We start from the raw sequence: 24,307 nt of genomic DNA, 5'->3' as shown, positions 1-24,307 counted from the left end.
AAGAATGGAAGGCATTGGGAGTTCTTGCTCGCCTCCGGATTCTCAGAAAGATCCACAATATGCGTCCCCTTTTCCGGTGTATTTTCTTCAAGCAAAAGGCGTGCATCTGGGCCTGTTCCAGTGAAAGCAGGATATCCTTCTTGTCGGACTCATTAAAAGGAAAACGTTTCTTCCTGTCCACAGTGCGTAATCGCTTTTCTGATGTCCAGAAGTTATTTTCAGTCATAAGAGACAGTAGCAGCAACATTATGCACACAATAAGTAAAACAAAAAGCACAATTTGTTGGGAGAAAGTAAAACATCAGCCATGTTCTTCTGCGCCATCTCTTCAGTTGAGGTCAGGGCTCTGTGCAGACCGGTCAAGTTCTTCCACACTGATCTCTGTACATTTCTGTAAGGACCTAGCTTTGTGCACAGGGGCATTATCATGCTGAAACAGGAAAGTGCCTTCCCCAAACTGTTGACAAAGTTGGGAGCAAAAAAAAAAAATCATCTAGAATGTCATTGTATGCTGTAGCATTAAGATTTCCCGTCACTGGAATTTAGGGGTCGAGCCCGAACCATGAAAAACAGCACCAGACCATTAGTCCTCCTCCACCACCAAACTTTACAGTTGCCACTATGCATTGGGGCAGGTAGCGTTCTCCTGGCATCTGCCAAACCCAAATTCATCCGTCGGACTGCTAGATGGTGAAGCGTGATTCATCACTCCAGAGAATGCGTTTCCACTGCTCCAGAGTCCAATGGCGGCGAGCTTTACACCACTACAGCAGTTTGGAACTTCAGCACTCAGCAGTCCCGTTCTGTGAGGTTGCGTGGCCTACCACTTCGTGGCTGAGCCGTTGTTGTGCCTACATTTCCACTTCACAATAACAGCACTTAGTTGACCTGGGCAGCCCTAGCAGGGCAGAAATTTGATTAACAGACTTGTTGGAAAGGTGCCATTCTATGATGGTGCCACGTTGAAAGTCACTGAGCTTTTTAGTACGGGCCATTCTACTGCCAATGTTTGTCTATGAAGATTGCATGGCTGTGCACTCGATTTTATACACCTTTCAGCAACTGGTGTGGCTGAAATAACTGAATCCACTCATCTCTGCTGCCAATGACTGGAAAGAATTGCAAAAATCACTGAAGCTGGAGACTCATATCTCCCTCACTAACTTTAAGCATCAGCTGTCAGAGCAGCTCACCGCCCCTGTACACAGCCCATCTGTAAGTAGCACACCCAACTGCCTCATCTCCATATTGTTATTTATTTTTCCTCTTTTGCACCCCAGTATCTCTACTTGCACATCATCATCTGCACATCTATCACTCCAGTGTTAATGCTAAATTGTAAATATTTCACCACTATGCCCAATTTAATTGCCTTACCTCCCTAATCTTACTACATTTGCACACACTGTATATAGATATTTTGATTGTGTTATTGACTGTACGTGTGTTTATCCCATGTGTAAGTCTGTTGTTTTTGTCGCACTGCTTTGCTTTAACTTGGACAGGTCGCAGTTGTTGAGAACAAGTTCTCATTTACTGGCCTACCTGGTTAAATAAAGGAGAAATACATTTATTTTTTATTTTGAAGGGGTGTTCAGATACTTCGTTGTGTGTAAGAATGTATGTGTATGTGGGCAATTTCCAGGGACCACTTTTGGCTCATGAGCACTACTTTGAGAACTACTATGCCCAGGAAGATATCAGTATCGCAATATTTATACATTGGACCTTTAAAAACCTGCTGTATTTTAAATATGGTAGTACTTAAAACTACTGGATAACAAGTATACAAATGTACTGTATAATCTCTTTCAGAGTGTGCCTTTGTGGAATCGTTTTCTCAGACTCTGCTACCATGCAAGGTCACACGCGTCGTCGCCACAGTAACGCGTGTGAGAAAGTCTCAGCTACTTCCTCCTCCTCGGCAGTGTGAGACGTGAAACAATCCCCGACTTCCCGGGGAATCCGAGCCCTGAACACTTCCTGCTCTCACAAACTGCTGCCTAATATGGTCTGGCTCAGTGCCCTTGGCTTGCCTATCGACACACTGGCATACACAAAGGCATACACACTGTAAACACACACAGGCATATACACACACACATACATACACATACAAAGGCATACACACTGTAAACATACACACACATATACACGCACACACACACAGTCATACACACACAGTCACACACACACAGTCATATACAAAGGCATACACACTGTAAACACACACACACACACACACACAGACAGGCAGGCACACACACAGGCAGGCAGGCACACACACACAGACAGGCAGGCACACACACACACAGGCAGGCACACACACAGGCAGGCACACACAGGCAGGCACACAGGCACACACACACAGGCACACACACACACACAGGCAGGCACACACAGGCAGGCACACAGGCACACACACACAGGCACACACACACACACAGGCAGGCACACACAGGCAGGCACACAGGCACACACACACAGGCACACACACACAGGCACACACACAGGCATACACACACACACAGGCATACACACAGGCACACACACAGGCACACACACAGGCACACACACAGGCACACACACAGGCACACACACAGGCACACGCACAGGCACACACACAGGCACACGCACAGGCACACGCATATACACACGCGCATATACACACACAGGCACACACAGGCACACACAGGCACACACAGGCATATATACACACACACAGTCATATACACACACACAGGCATATACAAAGGCATACACACTGTAAACATACACACACACAGGCATATACACAGGCACACACACAGGCACACACACACAGGCACACACACACAGTCACACACACACAGTCACACACACACAGTCACACACACACACAGTCACACACACACGCATATACACACACAGGCACACAGACAGGCATATATATATACACACACAGGCACACACAGTCATATACACACACACAGGCATATACAAAGGCATACACACTGTAAACATACACACACAGGCATACACACACACACAGGCATATACACACACAGTCATACACACACACACACAGTCACACACACACACAGACAGGCATATATACACACACACAGGCACACAGTCATATACACACACACAGGCATATACAAAGGCATACACACTGTAAACATACACACAGGCATATACACAGGCATACACACACACACAGGCATATACACACACACAGGCATATACACACACACACAGGCACACAGTCATATACACACACACAGGCATATACACACACACAGGCATATACACACACACACAGGCATATACACACACACACAGGCAGGCAGGCACACACACAGGCAGGCAGGCACACACACAGGCAGGCACACACACAGGCAGGCACACACACACACACAGGCATATATACACACACAGGCATATCTATCGCCACAGGCATATACAAAGGCATACACACTGTAAACATACACAGGCATACACACACACACACACACACAGGCATACACACACACAGACACACAGGCAGGCACACACAGACACACAGGCAGGCACACACAGACACACAGACACACAGGCAGGCACACACACAGGCAGGCACACACACACAGGCACACACACACAGGCACACACACACAGGCACACACACACAGGCACACACACAGGCATATACACACACACACACAGGCATATCTACACACACACACAGGCATATCTACACACACACACAGGCATATCTACACACACACAGGCATATCTACACACACACACAGGCATATCTACACACACAGGCATATCTACACACACAGGCATATCTACACACACAGGCATATCTACACACACAGGCATATCTATCGCCACAGGCATATACAAAGGCATACACACTGTAAACATACACAGGCATACACACAGGCATACACACAGGCATACAGACAGGCATACACACACAAAAGGTGCAAACGTCAAATGTACACCAGGATATGCACCCCCCCAAAAAAACATCCAAAAAGCATGCACACAGGCACACACAGAAGGCATTATGTTCCGAGGTGGTGGGATTTAATCTTATTTCAATCTACCTCAATTAGGCAGAGAATTTCTGCCATCTATTATGCTACATTATCTGACAGGCATTTGATTGAATACAGTGATAAACAAAAACATTATGACATCAACCTAAATTCTGAAGGTCTTTTAATGAAAAATCATGACATGACTGCATAACTGTTTCGGAGACACCCTTTAACCTAAAAGGCTATCTGAAAAACAACAAGGTGACAAAAATCAACTGTAATATGCAGTCAGATATGAAAGGGCTGAAGACTAAAAACAGTATCTGATGCTCAGGTCTACCTAAAGGCTGTGCAAATTCCTGTTCCTCACGTGTGTGTGTGCCTTTCAACTCAACCCATTTTCCCTGTTTTCACCCACATCTCCCTCCCTCCACCTCTCTTGGTTTCTAGGAGTTGTTCTGTATCTGGTGTTGAGTTTGTTTACAGAACCCATGGTGCCTGTGGACACTGTGTGTGTGTGTGTGTGTGTCCAGCCCTGCAGCAGTGACAACAAACACAGGTCACACACAAACACACCAGTGCTGCATAGAAAGTCTGACAGAGACACACAAACAAAGACACACAGGTAATTGAAACACCCACATACAATAGCAGAGCCACTAAAGTTATTGAACGTGTCTAAGAACAGCGGCAAGTGTGTTTAGTGCTTACTTTCAGTTCTCTCAATGTAAATCAGAGAGCCTGACTCAACTACAGTGTTGACTTGATCTTCGAGTACTGACAGATTTAGCGTTCTGCTCAGAACATATCCAAGGCCAAATGTGCTGTATGCTACTGAGAGGTCATATCATCACTTTCACGCGGTTTTGTCTTCGTGTCTAAGCTTAGACAGGAAGTACACATTCATGTGCGCACACGCAAGCAGTCAGACACTAGTTGAGAGACACAGAGACATTGCCAGATGGTGGTAGAGGTGTGAAAATAGTTGATGGAGCGGCTACAGAATGAGACATGCGATGAGTGGAGTGTAGACACAAATTCAGTGTTGGTGCCACTGCAACTTCCTGCTCACTAGGGGAATGCATGCTATCAAACACACTGGGTGAGCATTAGGGTGAAGTTGCCTAGATGCTGATCTTGAGTGAGTTAAGCATTTCCCCCACTGATGGTTAAGGTTAGGTCCAGATCTGATCCTAGATCTGTACCTACTAGGGGACATTTCACTCCGGAGCCTTGTTCACTGGAGAATGCTTTCAAACACACTGGGTTAGCTCTTATCAGCTCTTATAAATATAAAACAAACCACACTGAGTAAACCAAACATTAAAAACACCTTCCTAATATTGAGTTGTTGTTTTTGTTCAATGTCATAAACCGGATAGCCATGCCTGCCTCTAGGTTAAGAAAATTCCATCTCCATGCACTTTAGTCATAAACCTCATCAATAGACCATAGAAATGAGGGCCTCCAGAGCGCCAGCTGTGCCACCAGAGACTCTGGGTTCGCGCCCAGGCTCTGTCGCAACCGGCCGCGACCGGGAGGTCCGTGGGGCGACGCACAATTGGCCTAGCGTTGTCCGGGTTAGGGAGGGTTTGGCTGGTAGGGAAATCCTTGTCTCACCGCGCACCAGCGACTCCTGTGGCGGGCCGGGCGCTGTGCGCACTAACCAAGGCTGCCAGGTGCACGTGTTTCCTCCGACACATTGGTGTGGCTGGCTTCCGGGTTGGATGCGCACTGTTAAGAAGCAGTGCGGCTTGGTTGGGTTATAGACCATGGAAATGGTCTATAGTTTGGTTTATTACAAAGTTAATACAATGCACCAAAATTGCTTTCAAAGAAATATATATTTATATTACAAGTGGGGAAATATAGAAGGTGGGTTAGAAGGTGAAGAAGGTTAGAAGGTGGGTGTCATAAAAGATTACGATTGATGTGTATGGTTGTCAGTAGTTGTAGCACTGAGATAACAGAAACCAGCTGGCCACCATCGTTCCTCTAAAAGGGTGAGTCAAAGATCATGATATTTTTGTAGAGGTTTCCAAGATCGTTTGTAATAATTTAGAGGTTTCCTTTCATTAGCTCCTTCCTTTTGTCTGTATTTCAGAAAGCTGGATTAGAAATACCTGGTTTGTGACTGAAACAGCGATAGACTACCTGGATATATCCAATAAGTAGTTCTCATTTGAGTTCTGTTGCAAAACGTTTTTAAAATGTTTTCTGCTGCGTGGCGTACTGAACACAACCCTGGCAGGTCATCCATCATATTGCATTTACGGCTCTCAAATACTTTCAGATCAGTGCAGAATAAAGTAGAGGAGACAAGGAGATGAAGCCACTTCTGAGTATTGAGGCTCACCCCAAAAAAGAGGAACCAGAGCTAGCATTAAATGAGCCAACTCACACCCTGACTCACTCTAGCCAGGTCACTGGTCTGTTCGTGCTGTATAGCCAACTCCTATTGCCAACTATGAATGTGGCCTGGGTGACACAGTGTTTCAGCCAGACACTGACTTCACTCTGAAAACAAATAAATGCATAGAGACAGAATATTCCAACCTATAGAGCATTATACAAACACTCACAACTCCACCTTCAAACTAACTTTACAATTCAAGAAAGACAGGCTTTCTGTATGTACCTATAATGGATAGCGAGTAATAGCCTAGTGTCTTTTCACCTTGCTAGCTACCAGTATAAAGGCTATCGCTATAATAACGTGAAAACCGAAGGCACCGAGACACTCATAGGCAGAAATAGAGAAGCAAGATGTATTTAAAAATAGAAAGACAGAATTCAAGCGCCTCACACCTTCAATCCCTGGCTCATGACTTTAGAAATAACTGGAAAAGTTGTATCAACTCAGACAGAAATGTCCCCCACCCTTTGTGTGTTTGTGTGTCCATAATAGTGTATAGTGGCATGTGAGACTGTGTCTGTCTGTTGTACTGCAGAGGTGTGTGTGCGGGTGAGAGAGCGAGCCACCAGTCCTGAGGAGAGGCATGAGTGACAGCTATTTTTAATGTGTGTGACTAACCACGGTCACCTCACTGACAGCCACATACTGAAAGACTCTGCAGCTATAAGTGATGTTAATGTGCTGACATCTCTCACAATCAGCCTTTCGTTCCTCATCCTTTCCCATCTGTCTGTTCGCCATACATCCCCTTCAGTCAAGTTTATGAAACATTTTTTTAATGGCAAAGTGATCATTTGAGTCTTATGGGATAGTTTACTATATTGTAAGTAATGAAACTAACATTTATACATTAGCATGAGTCCTTCTCTCAGCCTGTTTCACCCTTTGTACTTCCTTCCTTTTAGGTTTCTTCCCCTCTCTTGAAAACAGCAGATGCAAACTTTGCATCAGTAGATAGATGGTTGACTAAATCTGACATTTGGGACTGTTTCTTGGACGCTGTTTAAGCTTAGTCCTGGACTATTTCAAATTGAGCAAGCTTTTTTGTCCAGGACTAGGCTTAATCTGTATCCAGGAAACTGTCCCTATCACAGGATACCTGCTTCTCAGACAGCATTATCATCCATCCACTACTTTATCTATTGACATGTCCATCAGGTTGAATTTCATTTACTGGCAGCATTTCCTGGGGGTTATGACATTAGTCTGCACATGATGTCATGTAATCAAGGATGAGTGTTAATGGAACCTGATTCCCACTCTGGTGGGGAGCTTTGGGGCCTTCTCCGCTGATACCTCAGGGATTAGGCTTCTGCATTCATCCTCTATAGCTGGCTGAGAGAGGGTCTCTGCTCACACCATTACACCACAGCTGCTGGGATAGTAATGAACTCTAAAGGATGACCTGACCTCTGAGGTCCAACCTTATGGGGGAGATACACACTCACCTCACTCTGGCTTGGATAGGTGCACACTGCAGTGGCACGTCCATTTCCTTTCTGTATAACAACGCAAATGCATTTAGTCTCTCCCGTTGTGAAGAAATACTTTAAGTGTAAGAAAAGCAATTGCACATACCCTGCAGTATTCCTACACACTAGCATTATGATGTTAACATAGCCTAGATCAGGGTTGCCCAACAGGTGGCCTGCAGGCGATTTTATTTGGCACCCCAAGTTACCAGAGCTAAAAAATAAAAATATGTTTTTATAAAAGACTAAAGACACCAGCAAATCAGCTCCGAGCAGGACTGTCACCAGAGTTTCATAACATTTGGGGATCAGTCCTGAAGACCAGAGTCTGAGGGGTTTGCAGGTCCAAGAAAAAAAATGGCCTTTTCTAAAATAATTTCCTGCAATTCGACATCATATTACATTACAAAATTATCATCTTTTACACCACACAAATGACCAAAATTACAGGCTACTTTGACATTGACATACTAAGATCAATAAAATGAATGACCCATTTCTTAAGTGCAACCAATAGCATAGGCTCATGAAAAGAGTGGACAAAATATGAGGAAATTAGTCCACCAACTTTCCATTGGCACTCACATATCCAAACTGTTCTTTCCCACAATTGTATTTTGAAATATTGCAAAAGACCTTTTAGCGGCCACCTGCTGTTCACTGACAACCACATCAACAATAAGCATGTTTGATATTTGCTACGCGGGCTGCCCAATTGCGGGACTCCCGACTGTAGGACTATAGGACAAAACACAATCTACAGCAATTTTCCACAAGGCCAAATAATCAACACTTATTATTAGAATGTGGTCGGTAACCCCATATGGAGGTTATTTAGTTGGTTGTCCTACTGTTACAATAACATTTTAAATTATCTATGAGCAAGTAGCCTAGCCAACAAAGATGTCAGATGACTTCAATAGCATATGGGAATAGTGTAAAAAAATGTGCATTTGCATAAGTAGGCTAAGTGACTGAAATGCATCAGAAAAGGAAAACATCAGGGAAGCTCATTAGGTAGGCTATAGGTGTAATGTGTGTGTAGAGAAGATCTGCATTGCTTTTAATTGTTTGACTAATGATCACTCACCTCAATTTAGCTAAGATTTCCCAGCCTAATTCTAAAACCAAATATCCAAACAGAGATGAAGTGAAAACAAAAATCTGACATTGATTTATTTATCAAGTGGAGTTCCCATGCTTGTCCAAAAGTAGTGCAATGATGCTGTCCCAATCAAAACCGTGCTGGAATTATCAGTTGACCACACTTGGAAATTGTTTTACATCTATTATTATTGACATTATAACCAGTGGTGAAGTGCTGTTTGTTTAGGTAGCCTACCAGAGCATAATTATTTAGTATAATTACATCATCATTTCTGAATGAATGTTGGTGCCGACATGTAGCCTATTGAATAAAATAATCTTAGAATATACATACAATACATACATCCAAATTGCACCATTGCCTATGTCCATACGTGGCACAATGAAAATGTTATATTTTTTAAATCCTAAAACACAAAATTAGGCTGACCTTAAGTGATCACTGTCAATCTTGAATGCTAATTCTTCAAGTAGTACAGGTGAAACGTCCATGCTGCATGATTGCCAACCATTTGATCCCAATCAATTTAATGGAAATATGCATTTCGATCCTCTTGAATGACCTAGGTTAATCAGCCTAACTACGGTTTAATCGAATGTTAGAGAAGATGGAGTTTAACACAGCCACCTGTATTTTGTTTCAATCAAAGCATATTCAAAATTTCAGCAATTACGTGGTGTTTTAGTATAAGAGTAGCCGAACATTATCATGCTATTAGAATCGGTTTGTTATGTATAATACTAAGGAATCATTAAGTCATCTTGCTAGACATGGCACCATTCTGAAAAGTGGCGGATTAGAAAGGTTGGATGAATTGAGTTTCACGGAACCATAGCTAAATGAACTAAGCGACGCAATCATTTTTTTTTACACCATAGCAGGAGCGCCAAAGATTCTGGGCTGACCCAAAATTATTTCGGGCTCAAGCCACGAAACCCAGGCCCTAGTGACCTCCCTGGTTCAAAGTGAATTTAATTTAGGAAATCTGTTCCAAAGTATTCCCACGCAGAACAGAGAGATAAAGGTGATCGTATACAAATGTACGCAAGGTTTGAAAGGATTATGTTTTAGTCAGATATATTTGTTTGGGCTTCTTGCAGAGTACAAGTTATTTGTAATTATGTTCTGACCCCTGACCTTCCAATTAAGAAAATTTTAAAAATCGACCTGCGGCTGAATCTAGTTGATGATTAACCCAATATTGGACCAAATGTGCCTAACGATACTTCTTAGTTCAAGGACATTATATGTTCTAAGCGTCGAATTGGCTCCCCGGAAGCAAAAACAGCCAAAACACCCCATCTAAACGTGAACCGATTCTCAATTGTGGTACGGATATATAAACAAATCCATCTACTTTCATATAACATCAAAATAATTTCACAAATGCAAAATACACACTTACTGTTTCAACAGTTTCAGCCGAAAGTATTTCTCAGTGACAACACGTTTATGGAGTCTCTTCTATTTACACACAGGAGTTCGGAGATGCAGGTAGCTAATTGCACAAGTAGTCGTCTGTTTTCCGTAAACAAGCGCTTTAAAGATTAAAATATTGCGGTGTGGGAACCCTGACCATATAAAAAGGTGTGTATCAAGGTAACCTTTTGTTTTCGAAAATGATTTATTGCTGATATGAAAGATCCTTTCCAAAAACCATACCCCAAGCGATGTTCAGACCGAGCGTCGCGATTCTTAAAACTCCCCCCTAAAGAAAATGCCTTCGGCCAATGACTCATATGTGTAATGTAATGGAACGGAGAGTCATGAATGATCAAGAGCTAGTTGATGATCCCTGGCCTACATCCTATTATCAAGGCCATAGTGTCAACATCTTCAAGAAGTTGAGTTAGCGAAGTGCCACAGCGAGTTGTTTTTAAATCAGAATTTTGTATAATAAGAAGCTTACGTTTGGACCATAACTTGGCTGAAAGCTAGAATCTAAGCTACTGGAGAAAATGTGACATTGCAAATATTTTCCCCTTGAGATAGGCTACAAACTACACTGTATGGGGGCGGGTTATAACCAGTCGTCTAAATATGATAAATTGGCCTACATCTGCAGCAGCCTGAGTATGGTCATGTTTTCAGATAGGTATAAAACACCGGTAGTCTACGTTCACACTATTTTGCTAATGCTATGCCCCACATGTGCATAGCCGAACCATAAATCATGTTCGTAGCCTCTTTTGTTGACCATTTTGTCATTTTGAGAAGAAAAAATAAATGACACGGGAAATTCTACCATTGTGAGGATACAATGTGTTCCTTTATAAAAAAAAGAATCACGACAATTAACATCAAGGTTGCAAACGCGAAATTGTAACATTATAGAATATCGAAACAAAACAGGCAAGTGCACAGATCAGATTTTCCACGCCCTTACCTCATTGTTTGGCGAGACTGCAAATCTTCTCTCCCAAGCTAGATGTTTGGTTTCCGATGAGAAGCCGGTGTGGAAAAATAGAAGACATAAGATATAACGATGGTAAAAATGTGATACACACATGTACCAATCTTGCCACCCTAATCGGGCTGTGCACGAATGGGCGAAGTAGACAGCAGCACACACCACGACAATTTCCAGGGGTGTATACACTAGGAACCAAACAGAACGAAACGGGGAGGGATTTACATGCATTTGTCCAATTGAAACTCTCGCGGTATTTCCGTTTGGAGTAAAAGGTTTCCGTGGCAAAACGTTTTGGAATAATGATTGCACCGCCGGGTGTATTCATTAGGCCTACGTCTAATGACGTCTAATGACGTAGGCCATTTACCGCTTAACAACCAAAAGGAAGCAAACCGAGCAAATGGACCTTAACGGGGAGGGGCCTACCTGAATCTGTCAACTAGAAACTCTCGTTTTCGTTGCAAAAGGTTTTTAGTTTGGAGTAAACGATTTCTGTAGCAAAACGTTTTGCAACACACGAAACCTTTCCAACATAATCGGAGTACACCCCTCATTCAAAGGAACATCTTTCAATGGATGACTGAATGTAGTGGGGCAAACTTGTCAAATCCTATCACCATCCCTCCTCAGGCCACACCGCTTCTATTCAACTACTGAAGTTTACTCCTGAAACAGAGGGAGAGATTGTTTTGGATCGTGCTAAAGGGGCTACGATTTGAATGGGGAACTATTTTCTTTCACGTGGCGCACAGATTTCGCGTTGATCTGAACGCCCATTGTTGCTGTTCACTTGAGCCTATTCAAATCAAATTGTATTTGTCACGTGCGCTGAATACAGCAGGTGGACTTTACCGTGAGGTGTTTACTTATGAGCCTTCCTTTCCCAACAATGCAGAGTTATAAAGTAAGAAAAGTCAGCCAAAAATTCTACCACAATAAAATAACAATAAGGAGATGATATACAGGAGTCCTAGTACTGAGTCAATGTGCAAGCGTACAAGATAGTTGAGGTATTCAAGGTAATATGTACATGTAGGTAGTGGTAAAAGTGACTTGACAATCAGGATCAATAATAGAGAGTAGCAGCAGTGTATGTGAGTGGGTGTGGCATAAATGTGCATGTGTGTTTTAGGTGTGTGAGCATATATAGTGTGTGTGTATTGGAGTGTCAGTGTAGTATGTGTGAGTGTGTGGGTAGAGTCCAGTAAGTGTGCATAGAGCACGTGCAAGAAAGTCCGTGCAAATAAAAATGGGGTCCTGCAAATAATCAGGGTAGACATTTGATTAACTGTTCAGCAGTCTTATGGCTTGGGGGTAGAAGCTGTTCAGGAGCCTTTCGGTCCCAGACTAGGTGCTCCGGTACCACTTGCTGTGCGGTAGCAAAAAGAACAGTCTTTGAATTCGGTGGCTAGAGTCTGACCATTTTTAGGGCCTTCCTCTGACACCGCCTGGTATAGAGGTCCTGGATGGCAGGGAGCTTGGCCCCAGGGATGTACTGTGCCATATGCACTACCATCTGTAGCACCTTACGGTCAGATGCCAAGCAGTTGCCATACCAAGCGGCCTACCACCATCTTGTCGTCGGCAAACTTAATGATGATGTTGGAGTTGTGCTTTGCCACACAATCGTGGGTGAACAGGGAGTGCAGGAGGGAACTAAGCACGCACCCCTGAGTTGCCCCCAAGTTGAGGGTCAGCGTGGCGGATGTGTTGTTGCCTACCTTTACCAACTTAGGGTGGCTCGTCAGAGAGTCCAGGGACCAGTTGCAGAGGGAGGTGTTTAGTCCTAGGGTCCTGAGCTTGGAAGGCACTATGGTGTTAAATCCTGAGCTGTAGTCAGTGAACAGCATTCTCGCATACTGTAGGTGTTCCTTTTGTCCAGGTAGGAAAGGGCAGTGTGGAGTGCAATAGAGATCGCATCATCTGTGGATCTGTTGGGTAGTATGCGAGTTGGAGTGGGTCCAGGGTTTCTGGGATGATGGTGTTGATGTGAGCCATGACCAGCCTTTCAAAGCATTTCATGACTACAGATGTGCATGCTACCAGGTGCTAATCATTTAGACAAGTTACCTTGGCATTCTTGGGCACAGGGACTATGGTTGTCTAGTTGAAACGTGTAGGTATTGCAGACTGGGTTCAAATAGACTTTCCCTTGCCTAAGTAAGCTTTTTCACCCATGGCTTACCATGTTTTTTTGGAATTAAAACATTTGTTAATTAAGGTAGAGAATGTATTCTTTATTGTAGAATTTTAGGAGAGCACAGCACTAAAACACACCTGATTCAAATAGTCAGGGTCTTGTTGAATCAGGTTAGAGGTAGAACAATACGTGCATGCACACTCTAGGACCGGGGTTATTGATAGGCCTATTACTACTCAACATGAACATATAAAAATAGAAGGATGCTTATGTTGGCAAAACATACTATGGAAATCCACTTAGCATTTTAGTTGTCACTTACTGGCCCTCAATGAGAATGAGATGAAAGTACAATTTACAAGCCTGAAATGAAGTCACATATGGGGAAAAGAGATGGGAGACTGTGTAGCCACGAACGAGAACATTATCGTGCCAACAAATGTCTATGGCTATGCTCTGCAGCAAATGTCAAATGTATTGCACCAACAGTGTTTTTAGAGTTTTGAAATTTGAGGCTTTCATATCCTTTCCTGGACATCTTCACACAAAAAACCTTCCTGTTTACTGAAAAATTGGGTAATTTATGCATGGGTACTTCAAAAACGGAAAATACTTACTGAAATGACATTTGTCCAATGATTAGGCTATATATTAACATTCTAAAAAGTGATGTGGTAAAAATGGGAAAAATAAGTTCAAATTGTATTCAATCAATCAATCAAATGTATTTATAAAGCCCTTTTAATATCAGCCGATGTCACTAAGTGCTGTACAGAAACCCAGCCTAAAACCACAAACAGCAAGCAATGCAGATGTAGAAGAACGGTGGCTAGGAAAAACTCCCCAGAAAAGCTAGAACCTAGGAAGAAACCTAAAGAGGAACCAGGCTCTGAGGGGTGGCCAGTCCTCTTCTGGCTTTGCTGGGTTGAGATGATAACAGTATATGGCCAAAATGTTTGAACATTCATAGATGACCAGCAGGGTCAAATAATTATAATAATCACAGTGGTTGTAGAGGGTGCAACAGGTCAGCACCTCAGGAGTAAATGTCAGTTGGCTTTTCATAGCCAAGCATTCAGAGTTAGAGACTGCTGGAGCGGTAGAGTCGAAAACAGCAGGTCCGGGACAAGGTGGCACGTCCGGTGAACAGGTTAGGGTTCCATAGTTGTATGTACGGGATACACATGGTATACATCGTCCAAATAAATGCTACTTGCAGGTTCCTTCTCGTCAATGCAACACTAAATAATAAAAGATGAGAATACAAAGTAAATGACATTAGAATAGAATAAACATGTTAGCATTTATTATAATACAGGAATGCACAATTTATAGTCCAATATTTACACCTGTATTGGGGAAGGTTGGGGGCAAGTGTATAAATTGAGCAGTATAATAACACGTATAGCAGAAGTTGTGATGTGTGTGTAGAATGAATGTCTATACAGTTGAATTCGGAAGTTTACATACACTTAGGTTGGAGTCATTAAAACTCGCTTTTCAACCACTCCACAAATTTCTTGTTAACAAACTATACTTTTGGCAAGTCGGTAAGGACATCTACTTTGTGCATGACACAAGTCATTTTTCCAACAATTGTTTACAGACAGATTATTTCACTTATAACTCACTGTATCACAATTCCAGTGGGTCAGAAATTTACATACACTAAGTTGATTGTGCCTTTAAAACAGCTTGGAAAATTCCATAAAATGATGTCATGTCTTTAGAAGCTTCTGATAGGCTAATTGACATAATTTGAGTCAATTGGAGGTTTACCTGTGGATGTATTTCAAGGCCTACCTTCAAACTCAGTGCCTCTTTGCTTTGACATCATGGGAAAATCAAATTAAATCAGCCTAGACCTCAGAATTTTTTTTGTAGATCTCCACAAGTCTGGTTCATCCTTGGGAGCAATTTCCAAATACCTGAAGGTACCACATTCATCTCTACAAACAATAGTACGAAAGAATAAACACCATGGGACCACGCAGCCATCATACTGCTCAGGAAGGAGATGTGTTCTGTGTCCTAGAGATGAATGTACTTTGGTGTTGTCATGATGTTGGCCTGGGGTTAGGTTTATGACAGTCATAAATACCTCTTACCCCCCTTTTTCCTCTCTCTATCCTACTGATGTTACATTTTCAAAACCCTTGGTTAACATAGAGATTCTGCGAACATCAGAAGGTGGGGGGAAATAAACGATATTCTGGTCATCTGACCAATTGAACATATGCGGTGGTACTTAATGAATATGATGTCAGTTCGGTTTGCATCTGAGACATTCTCATCAATGATAAGATGACAAACTCTACAGTGGAATGTCTACACATCAGAGTTATCGGATTCACATGGAATTGTTGTTCAATTTAAATGCTTGAATATGAAATTATTCGTGATGGGATGAAATGTGATTTTAGCTTCTAAAATGTGAGATTTGGGTTTTCATAAGGTAGGGCTCTGCTCAATCAGTGGCCTGCCCCTGCGAAGGGACATGGGCTATAAAACGTTTCAAACACACCCTCCTCTCCCTTCCTATATAAAGCCTTGACGACAATATAACCTCCTGTTCCGAGGAACAGTGAGGACGACGGTCCGATAATAACTACAGAACGAAGCCACATCAGCGTGAGCTTTGGTTGCGAATGGTATGAACTTTGAACTCTTATTCACTACGGAAGTGATATCTCCTAGCCGTTGAGTTAGCAACAGCAGCTGCAAACGAGGGTTAGGAAGGAATAGACAGAGTACCCCGTCTATCACACAAAGACATTACTACAACTTATCCAATTGACCACCAGAGACATTCTTCAAAGGACTCGGTTTGGCAACACGGCCTTCAATCTACCACCAACCTACCGAAGCGCAGCTCAGAGTAAATATTTATTGCATTTTCCTTTTCCAAATGGGCGGTAATCTAGAATGCATAAGATACTGTATTTACAATAGCACAGCTTCGCCCTTTGTTCCTCAGTCTTCCCGCACTTTCACTCAAACCCAGCCCCTTTTCTTTTGTGTAACAAGCTGTCATATCTGTTCCGCCTGCTAGGGACGTTTTCCTTTATGACGGAATTTGTAATCAAGTTATGATTAATTATATGTATGTGTAATTCTGTGTGATTAGTTAGGTATTTAGTTAATAAATATTTAAATCCAATTTTGTTTCATGATTCAACTTGTTAGCCAGGGTTCACAAAGATAACCAAAAATGTACAACTTTCAGATGAGACTGAATTAAGGTGACGATTAATATTGACTGCTATTGATGTAAAATATTACTAGGTCTTTAAGAGTTTATTCGGAAGATAACAGCTCTATAAATATTATTTTGCGGTGCCCCGACTCTCTAGTTAATTACATTTACATGATTAGCTCAAATCAGGTAATATTAATTACGGAGAAATTATTTTCTAGAATAGCATGTCATATCACTTAATCCGGCATAGCCAAAGACACAACAGTGTGAAAAGTGCAAATAAATCCCAGAACAACAGCAAAGGACCTTGTGAAGATGCTGGAGGAAACAGGTACAAAAGTATCTATATCCACAGTAAAACGAGTCCTATATCGATATAACCTGAAAGGCCTCTCAGCAAGGAAGAAGCCACTGCTCCAAAACCGCCATAAAAAAGCCAGACTACAGTTTGCAACTGCACCTGGGGACAAAGCTCATACTTTTTGGATAATTGTCCTCTGGTCTGATGAAACAAAAATAGAACTGTTTGGCCATAATGACCATTGTTATGTTTGGAGGAAAAAGGGGGAGGCTTGCAAGCCGAAGAACACCATCCCAACCGTGAAGCACGAGGGTGGCAGCATCATGTTGTGGGGGTGCTTTGCTGCAGGAGGGACTGGTGCACTTCACAAAATAGATGGCATCACCAGGAAGGAAAATGATGTAGATATATTGAAGCATCATCAAGCCATCAGTCGGGAAGTTAAAGCTCGGTCGCAAATGGGTCTTCCAAATGGACAATGACCCCAAGCATACTTCCAAAGTTGTGGCAAAATGGCTTAAGGACAACAAAGTCAAGGTATTGGAGTGGCCATCACAAAGCCCTGATCTCAATCCTATAGAAAATTGGTGGGCAACCTGACTCAGTTACACCAGCTCTGTCAGGAGGAATGGGCCAAAATTCACCCAACTTATTGTGGGAAGCTTGTGGAAAGCTACCCAAAATGTTTGACCCAAGTTAAACCATTTAAAGGCAATGCTACCAAATACTAATTGAGTCTATGTAAACTTCTGACCCATGGGGAATGTGATGAAAGAAAGAAAAGCTTAAATAAATCATTCTCTCTGTTATTATTCTGACATTTCATTCTTAAAATAAAGTGGTGATCCTAACTGACCTAAGACAGGGAATTTTTATTAGGATTACATGTCAGGAATTATGAAAAACTGACTTTAAATGTATTTGGCTAAGGTGTAAGTAAACTTCCGACTTCAACTGTAAATGTGTGTGTTCATGAGTGCATGTGTGCTAAGGTGCAGCGTCAGTCCATTTCAATTGTTCAGCCGCAGTAGATAGAATCTCTGAGCCTGTTGGTATCAGACCTCATGCTCCGATACCATCTGCCCGACAGTAAAGGAGAGAGCAGCTGGTGTGTGGGGTCCTTGATGATGCTGCGAGCATTCCTCAGTCACCGTTTTGAGTAGATGTCCTGGATGGGTGGGAGCACGGTTCCAGTGATGTACTGGGCCATCTTAGCCTCCCACTGGAGGGCCTTGCTGTCTCGGATGGATTAAAACCCATACCAGGCCGTGATGTAACCGGTCAGGACGCTCTCGATGGTGATTCGGTAGTAATGTATTTGGAGGAACCGGGGAGGCATGCAGAATTTATTCAGCCGCATTAGAAAGTAGACGCTGTTGCGCCCTCTTGACAAGAGTGGTGGTGTTGTTAGTCTATTTTTCTGTACTGTATACCAAAACCTAACATTAGTAAGAAATCCTCAGTGATACCATACAGATTAGCCCACCACTAGAGGGCATTGAAATATCACATTCTGCATGCTGTACTGTGCTCAAGGCTGAGAGACTCATCCATTTCCTGGCTTTGCAAGGACCCAAGTGTTACTTTTACCACAAATGTGAGGTTAACCAATAACCTTAAACATTCCCTACAACAGTTTAGACTCTATACAGTGTACAAAACATTAGGAACACCTTCCTAATATTGAGTTGCAGCCCCCTTCGCCCTCAGAACAGCCTCAATTTGTTGGGGCAAGGACTACAAGGTGTCGAAAGCGTTCCACAGGGATGCTGGCCATGTTGACTCCAGTACTTCCCACAGTTGTCAATAACTCCTTCATACACACAGGCAACTGTTTAGTGTGAAACACACAGCAGTGTTGCAGTTCTTGACTCAATCAAACCATTGCACCTGGCACTTACTACCATACCCGGTCAAAGGCACTTATATTTTGTCTTGCCCATTCACCCTCTGAATGGCACACATACACAATCCATGTCTCAAGGCTTACAAATCCTTTAACCCGTATCCTCCACTTCATCTACACTGATTGAGGTGAACTCAACAGGTTCTCTCAATAAGGGATCATAGCCTTCATCTGGATTTACCTGGTCAGTCTAATGCACATATGTCAGAGTCAAGGCCCGCGGGCCACATCCGGCCCGCGAGAAGGTTTTTTACGGCCCCTGGGATGATCTTGATTTATTATTAGAACCGGCCCGCAGACCGCAGCAAGCCGGCAGCCCGCAGATCTTTTACACGCACCAATACTACATTTCCCACAATGCAACGGTGACGCACCGAGCAGTAGGCTGCTTCATTTCAATATTTATTTAAAGCCTTGAAAATGGAGCATGTAATGAGCATCATCACGCACAGTTAACTTTATCAGAGCCAAAGGTTTGAATCACCGCCAGTTCAAGGCATTTCTGACGGAGTTAGAAACGGAGCATGGTGATTTGCCTTATCACACAGAGGTGAGATGGCTAAGCCAGGGAAAGGTGCTTCAAAGATGTTTCGAGCTTCGTGAGGAGATTTGTCTGTTCTTGGACAGCAAAGGGAAAGACACAACACAACTCCGAGACGAAATGTTTCTGTGTGAAATGGCTTTTCTGTGTGACATTACGAGTCATCTGAATGCAATGAACTTGCAGCTGCAGGGTCGGGATCATGTCATCTCTGATATGTACAGTACAGTGAAGGCATTTAAAACCAAACTGACTCTGTGGGAGACGCAGATGCGGAAAGAAAATTTGAGCCACTTTCCCAGCTGCCAGACCATGAAAGAGAAGCTCTCTACCAGTGCGTTCCCGAGCGCACAGTTGGCTGATAAAATAGGTATGCTTGCCGCTGACTTTCGACGCCGATTTGCTGACTTTGAAGCACAAAAAAGCAGGTTGGAACTGCTCGGTAACCCATTTGCTGTTGACGTGGAAAGCTCACCACCAAACCTCCAAATGGAGTTGATTGACCTCCAATGCAATGATGCACTGAGGGCAAAATATGCGGCAGTGGGTGCTGCGGAGTTCGCCCGTTTCCTCCCCGACACAATGCCCCAGCTGCGCATCCAGGCTGCTCAAACGTTGTCTATGTTTGGCAGCACATACCTGTGTGAACAACTTTTTCTTTGATGAACCTGAACAAAACATCACACAGAAGTCGACTTACTGCTGAACACCTCCACTCAATTCTGAGGATTTCCTCAGCTCAGAGCCTTACCCCGAACATTGATGAACTTGTGGAAAAGATGGGACACCACCAAGTATCACCCTCAACCTCAAACAAGTGAACATTACTGTGCAATCACATATTTAGAGTTTTTACTCAGTTCAAGTTTAAAAGTTAAAGTTTAATATTTGTTTTCACTGCATGTTACTTCTCCTTAAACAAAGTGTTGTTTTTGATTAATAGATTTTTGCACTTTATTTTATTGTATTTCAATCCAATTATATTTTAAAAATATTTCAGTTGAGTGGATGATAGAAAATTGCTATTATTGTTTTTTTCTTTGAAGTAAATTTAGCCCACTTTTGCTAAAATAGAAAATATAGGCTACTGATGGTGCCTTGAATACCGGTTTCTTTCATTTAATGTTCATGTTATGGGGATTTTTATATAAAGGAAATTTGTCTTTTGTGTCTGTTGAAAATTAAAGATTACTGACAGAGCCATAAGAAAATATTGCTTTATTTATCTGATCATATTGGAATATATTTGTTAGGTTTTCAGTAGGTTCAATTAGGTTCACTAGACTATATGCGTCATTTAAAAATTTTTCAATGAACATTCGAACAGTCCGGCCCTCGGCTTGTAGCTAAAATTTTTATTTGGCCCTCCGTCCATTTGACTTTGACACCCCTGGTCTAATGGAAAGAGCAGGTGTTCCTAATGTTTTGTACACTGTGTAATTAACCATTTTGTCCTTTCTTGCATGGCCATCAAGCCACTTCCACACAAGATGGCCTGTTTTGCAGTTTCTTAATTTACATTAAATGCATGGTTTTCAGAGATAGAGAACAAAAATTTGTTTATTAAAATATTAAACAAAGAGAAAAAAACAATATGTTCCTTGTAGGAATTTTATCACCGCCTCAATAATACAGGCCGATATCAGATTGGAGCTTTGAGTACAAAATTCAGCAGTTTGAAAAACTATGACAAGATCAGCCAATAATATTATTCTCCATTATGTGTGTTGGATGTTGGAATCATATCAAACAATATTAAATCATAACATAAACAGAGGGGTCATGTTCAAAAGGGCAACTTAAGGTCACATATGGTTAAACTAATCTCTCAACTCTAACAGGTTGGAAGAAATCAATTCTGATTTAGTTGATGTCCTGTTGCAGAGCACTTTTTGAAAACTTGGGCCTTACTAAAAGAGAGCCAATATACATGATCGAGTTCTGAGTCGAATGCTTTACGCAGAAATATAAAAGATTTAAAAATGGAAAACAAAGTATTCGAGAAATACCACCACTACTAAGAGTTTCTCCATGTCATGCTTACAGAACTTGACCCAGGGCCACGTTCAGTAGTCAAACATTGTGGAACGTTTAATATAGAAATGTAATGAATAGAGCTGACGTGAATCCTTTTTCTAGATGTCAGAGACGCATGTTTGTTCCACATTGTATATTTATATCTAAATGTTCCACAACATTGTGGACTGTGGAACGCAGCCCTGGTGTGGAGAGCAAACAGATTGAAAAGACAGAGTAACTAAAACAATCTCATGTACTTGACAAATGCTGTGGAACATTTTAGATTGATGTGATTGCTCATTCTAAAAAGGGGCTTGAACATTCCACAACATTGTGTCCTGATGAACATTGCCCTGCTCTTGTAGTTTCTCAGCTAAAGCAGGGTAGTATTCACTAGAAACCAAACAGAAGAAAACTGACCAAAACGGGGCGGGACGGTGTGTACTAATTATTATGACCCAGTGTGGTACAGACTTTGGGTGAGATGTCAGTCTACTTCCCCCCAGTCCCAGTGATAAGAGGGTTCCTCAACACAACAATGACAGAGTCCCCTCTCAGAAACATCTTAGAGATGTACCGGTCCTTGTTCACTGGCTTGGACTTCTTTTTCCCCTTGCCACTCTTCGGGACCTCTGTCCACATCTCCTTCACATTCTCCAACACCATGTTGCAGTGCCTACATAGAGAGAAGACAATGTGAAATTATACAGAACAAAAATATAAAGCGCAACAGGCAATAATTTAGTTACAGTTTATATAAAGGCCCTTTATTTTAGGGCTACTTCATTAAGCCCCAATCTAAGGATTTCACATGAATGGGCATGGGTGCAGCCATGGGTTGACCTTTGAGGGCATAGGCCCACCCACTTGGTAGCCAGACCCAGCCAATCAGAATTAGTTTTTCCACACAAAATGGCTTTATGAGACAGAAAACTCCCCAGCACCCTCCAGCAAATGATCCCGCAGTTGAAGAAGCCAGACGTGGAGGTCCTGGGCTGGCGTGGTTACACGTGGTCTGCGGTTGTGAGGCTGGTTGGACGTACTGACAAATTCTCTAAAACGACGTTGGAGGCAGCTTATGGTAGAGAAATTAAACATTCAATTCTCTGGCAACAGCTCTGGTGGAAATTCCTGTAGTCAGCATGCCAATTGCATACTCCCCCAAAACTTTAAAACATCTGTGGCATTGTGTTGTGACAAAACTGCACATTCTAAAGAGACCTTGCCCCCAGCACAAAGTGCGCCTATGTAAAGATCATGTTAAATCAGCTTCTTGATATGCCACACCTGTCAGGTGGATGGATTATCTTGACTAAGACGAAATGCTTACTAAGAGGGATGTAAACAAACTTGTCCACAAAATTTGATTGAAATACACTTTTAGTTGCGCTTAGAACATTTCTGGGATTTTTTTTAATTTTAGCCCATGAAACATGGCACCAACACTTTACATGTTGCATTTATATTTTTGTTCAGTGTACATGCTAATTGAAATGGGTTTTGGGAACCAAGTAATAGAATAATCCAAACAAGACATGAGGTCATGATCTGGAAGGTGATGGAAAAGTAGTTTATTTTCTGCCATTTTCAGTTACTCATTCAATTCATTACCTGTCGAAGGCTTTGACTCGTCCAAGTAGCTTTTTGTTGTTGCGGCAGTTGACAAGGACTTGTGTGTTGCTTTTCACGGACTGGGTGAGCACAGATAGTGGTCCAGTGTTGAATTCTTCCTCCTCTCGTTTCTGCAACTCTTCTGGAGTCATCTCAGACTTGGGTTTATTCAGCAAACTCCTAGAAAGACCAAATAACATGTGTCAAAATGCATAATCTAAAACCTAGCTATAGGTATTAGTTAGGTAACTCAAATGTGCAAAATATTAATAATATGGGATTTATTTAGCTCTTTTCAAGGACCCAAAGTCGATAATTGTAGGAAATATCAGACTAGACAAAAACTTGCATAATGATGAGGTCAAAGGGAAAGAGTAACAAAGTTAAACTTTCCCTCATTATTGTTTAGCTATCAACAATGGTTAGCGAGCTAGCTCTCTATAACTTGCAGCTAACGTGATCACTTCAGATTCAAGCACACTAACGTTAGCTAGCTAGCCTGTATAAGAACGATTCAGTAAACTTTGAGCAAGCTCATTACAACCAAATCCCAGCACACATTGCAAAACAAACGCATTTAGTTGATACATTAAATGAATACTCAAATGCACTCTTGAACTTACATGTTTGTGAATTGGCGTTATTTATGCTCTGAATGAATGAGGAGAAAATTATTTCGGACTGAAAACGTTGCGCGAAAAATACCAAATACTTCCGGGTAAATTAAAGGCTCCTCTGCAGTCCTAACAATGGACACAATGAGGCGGCATCTACTGGCAAGGAGTATAAATGCTACTACACTACAGCTCATTCATTAATTTCTCCCCAAATATATTTCAGGTATTGATTGAGATATACATGTCAATTAAGGTTTTGTATCGTATTGATCTCAAAATAGCAACAATGGGTAGCATAACCGTTTTTGCAGTCACCCTTCCTTGCCCTATGGTTAGCATTGTACTGAAAATTGCATGTCATTGTGACTACTCATCTTGTGGTAATCCATCCCTATGATCATGACTGAACAAGATATAAGAAGTATTGTGAAATCTTGTTTTAAAAAACGCCTTAACAGACACTTTTACAGATACAAAGTTGACAACATAGGCACCATCATTCTTTGGCATGTCATTTGAAACGGTGATATCACACACACACACACACACAC

General features: G+C 42.1%; 1 protein-coding gene and 1 pseudogene across 1 annotated transcript; both read right to left on the bottom strand.

The window, feature by feature from the left end:
• Positions 1 to 11,684, bottom strand: part of LOC135550933 (vasodilator-stimulated phosphoprotein-like) — a 47,729-nt pseudogene extending 36,045 nt beyond the window's left edge.
• A 9,367-nt stretch (positions 11,685 to 21,051) lies between these two features.
• LOC135550932 (small nuclear ribonucleoprotein Sm D2-like) lies at positions 21,052 to 23,870 on the bottom strand. Its single transcript, XM_064982184.1, has 3 exons — positions 23,763 to 23,870; positions 23,140 to 23,319; positions 21,052 to 22,204 (listed from the first exon to the last, which is right to left on the bottom strand). Coding segments are annotated over exons 1-3 (366 nt in total). The 5' UTR covers positions 23,765 to 23,870; the 3' UTR covers positions 21,052 to 22,020.
• Between the last annotated feature and the right edge of the window lie 437 nt (positions 23,871 to 24,307).

Source organism: Oncorhynchus masou, chromosome 12 (genome assembly GCF_036934945.1).
Source record: "Oncorhynchus masou masou isolate Uvic2021 chromosome 12, UVic_Omas_1.1, whole genome shotgun sequence".
Classification (NCBI taxonomy): Eukaryota; Metazoa; Chordata; class Actinopteri; order Salmoniformes; family Salmonidae; genus Oncorhynchus; species Oncorhynchus masou.
Note: the sequence above shows the minus strand (reverse complement) of the source record. Positions and strands in the feature narration are given on the sequence as shown.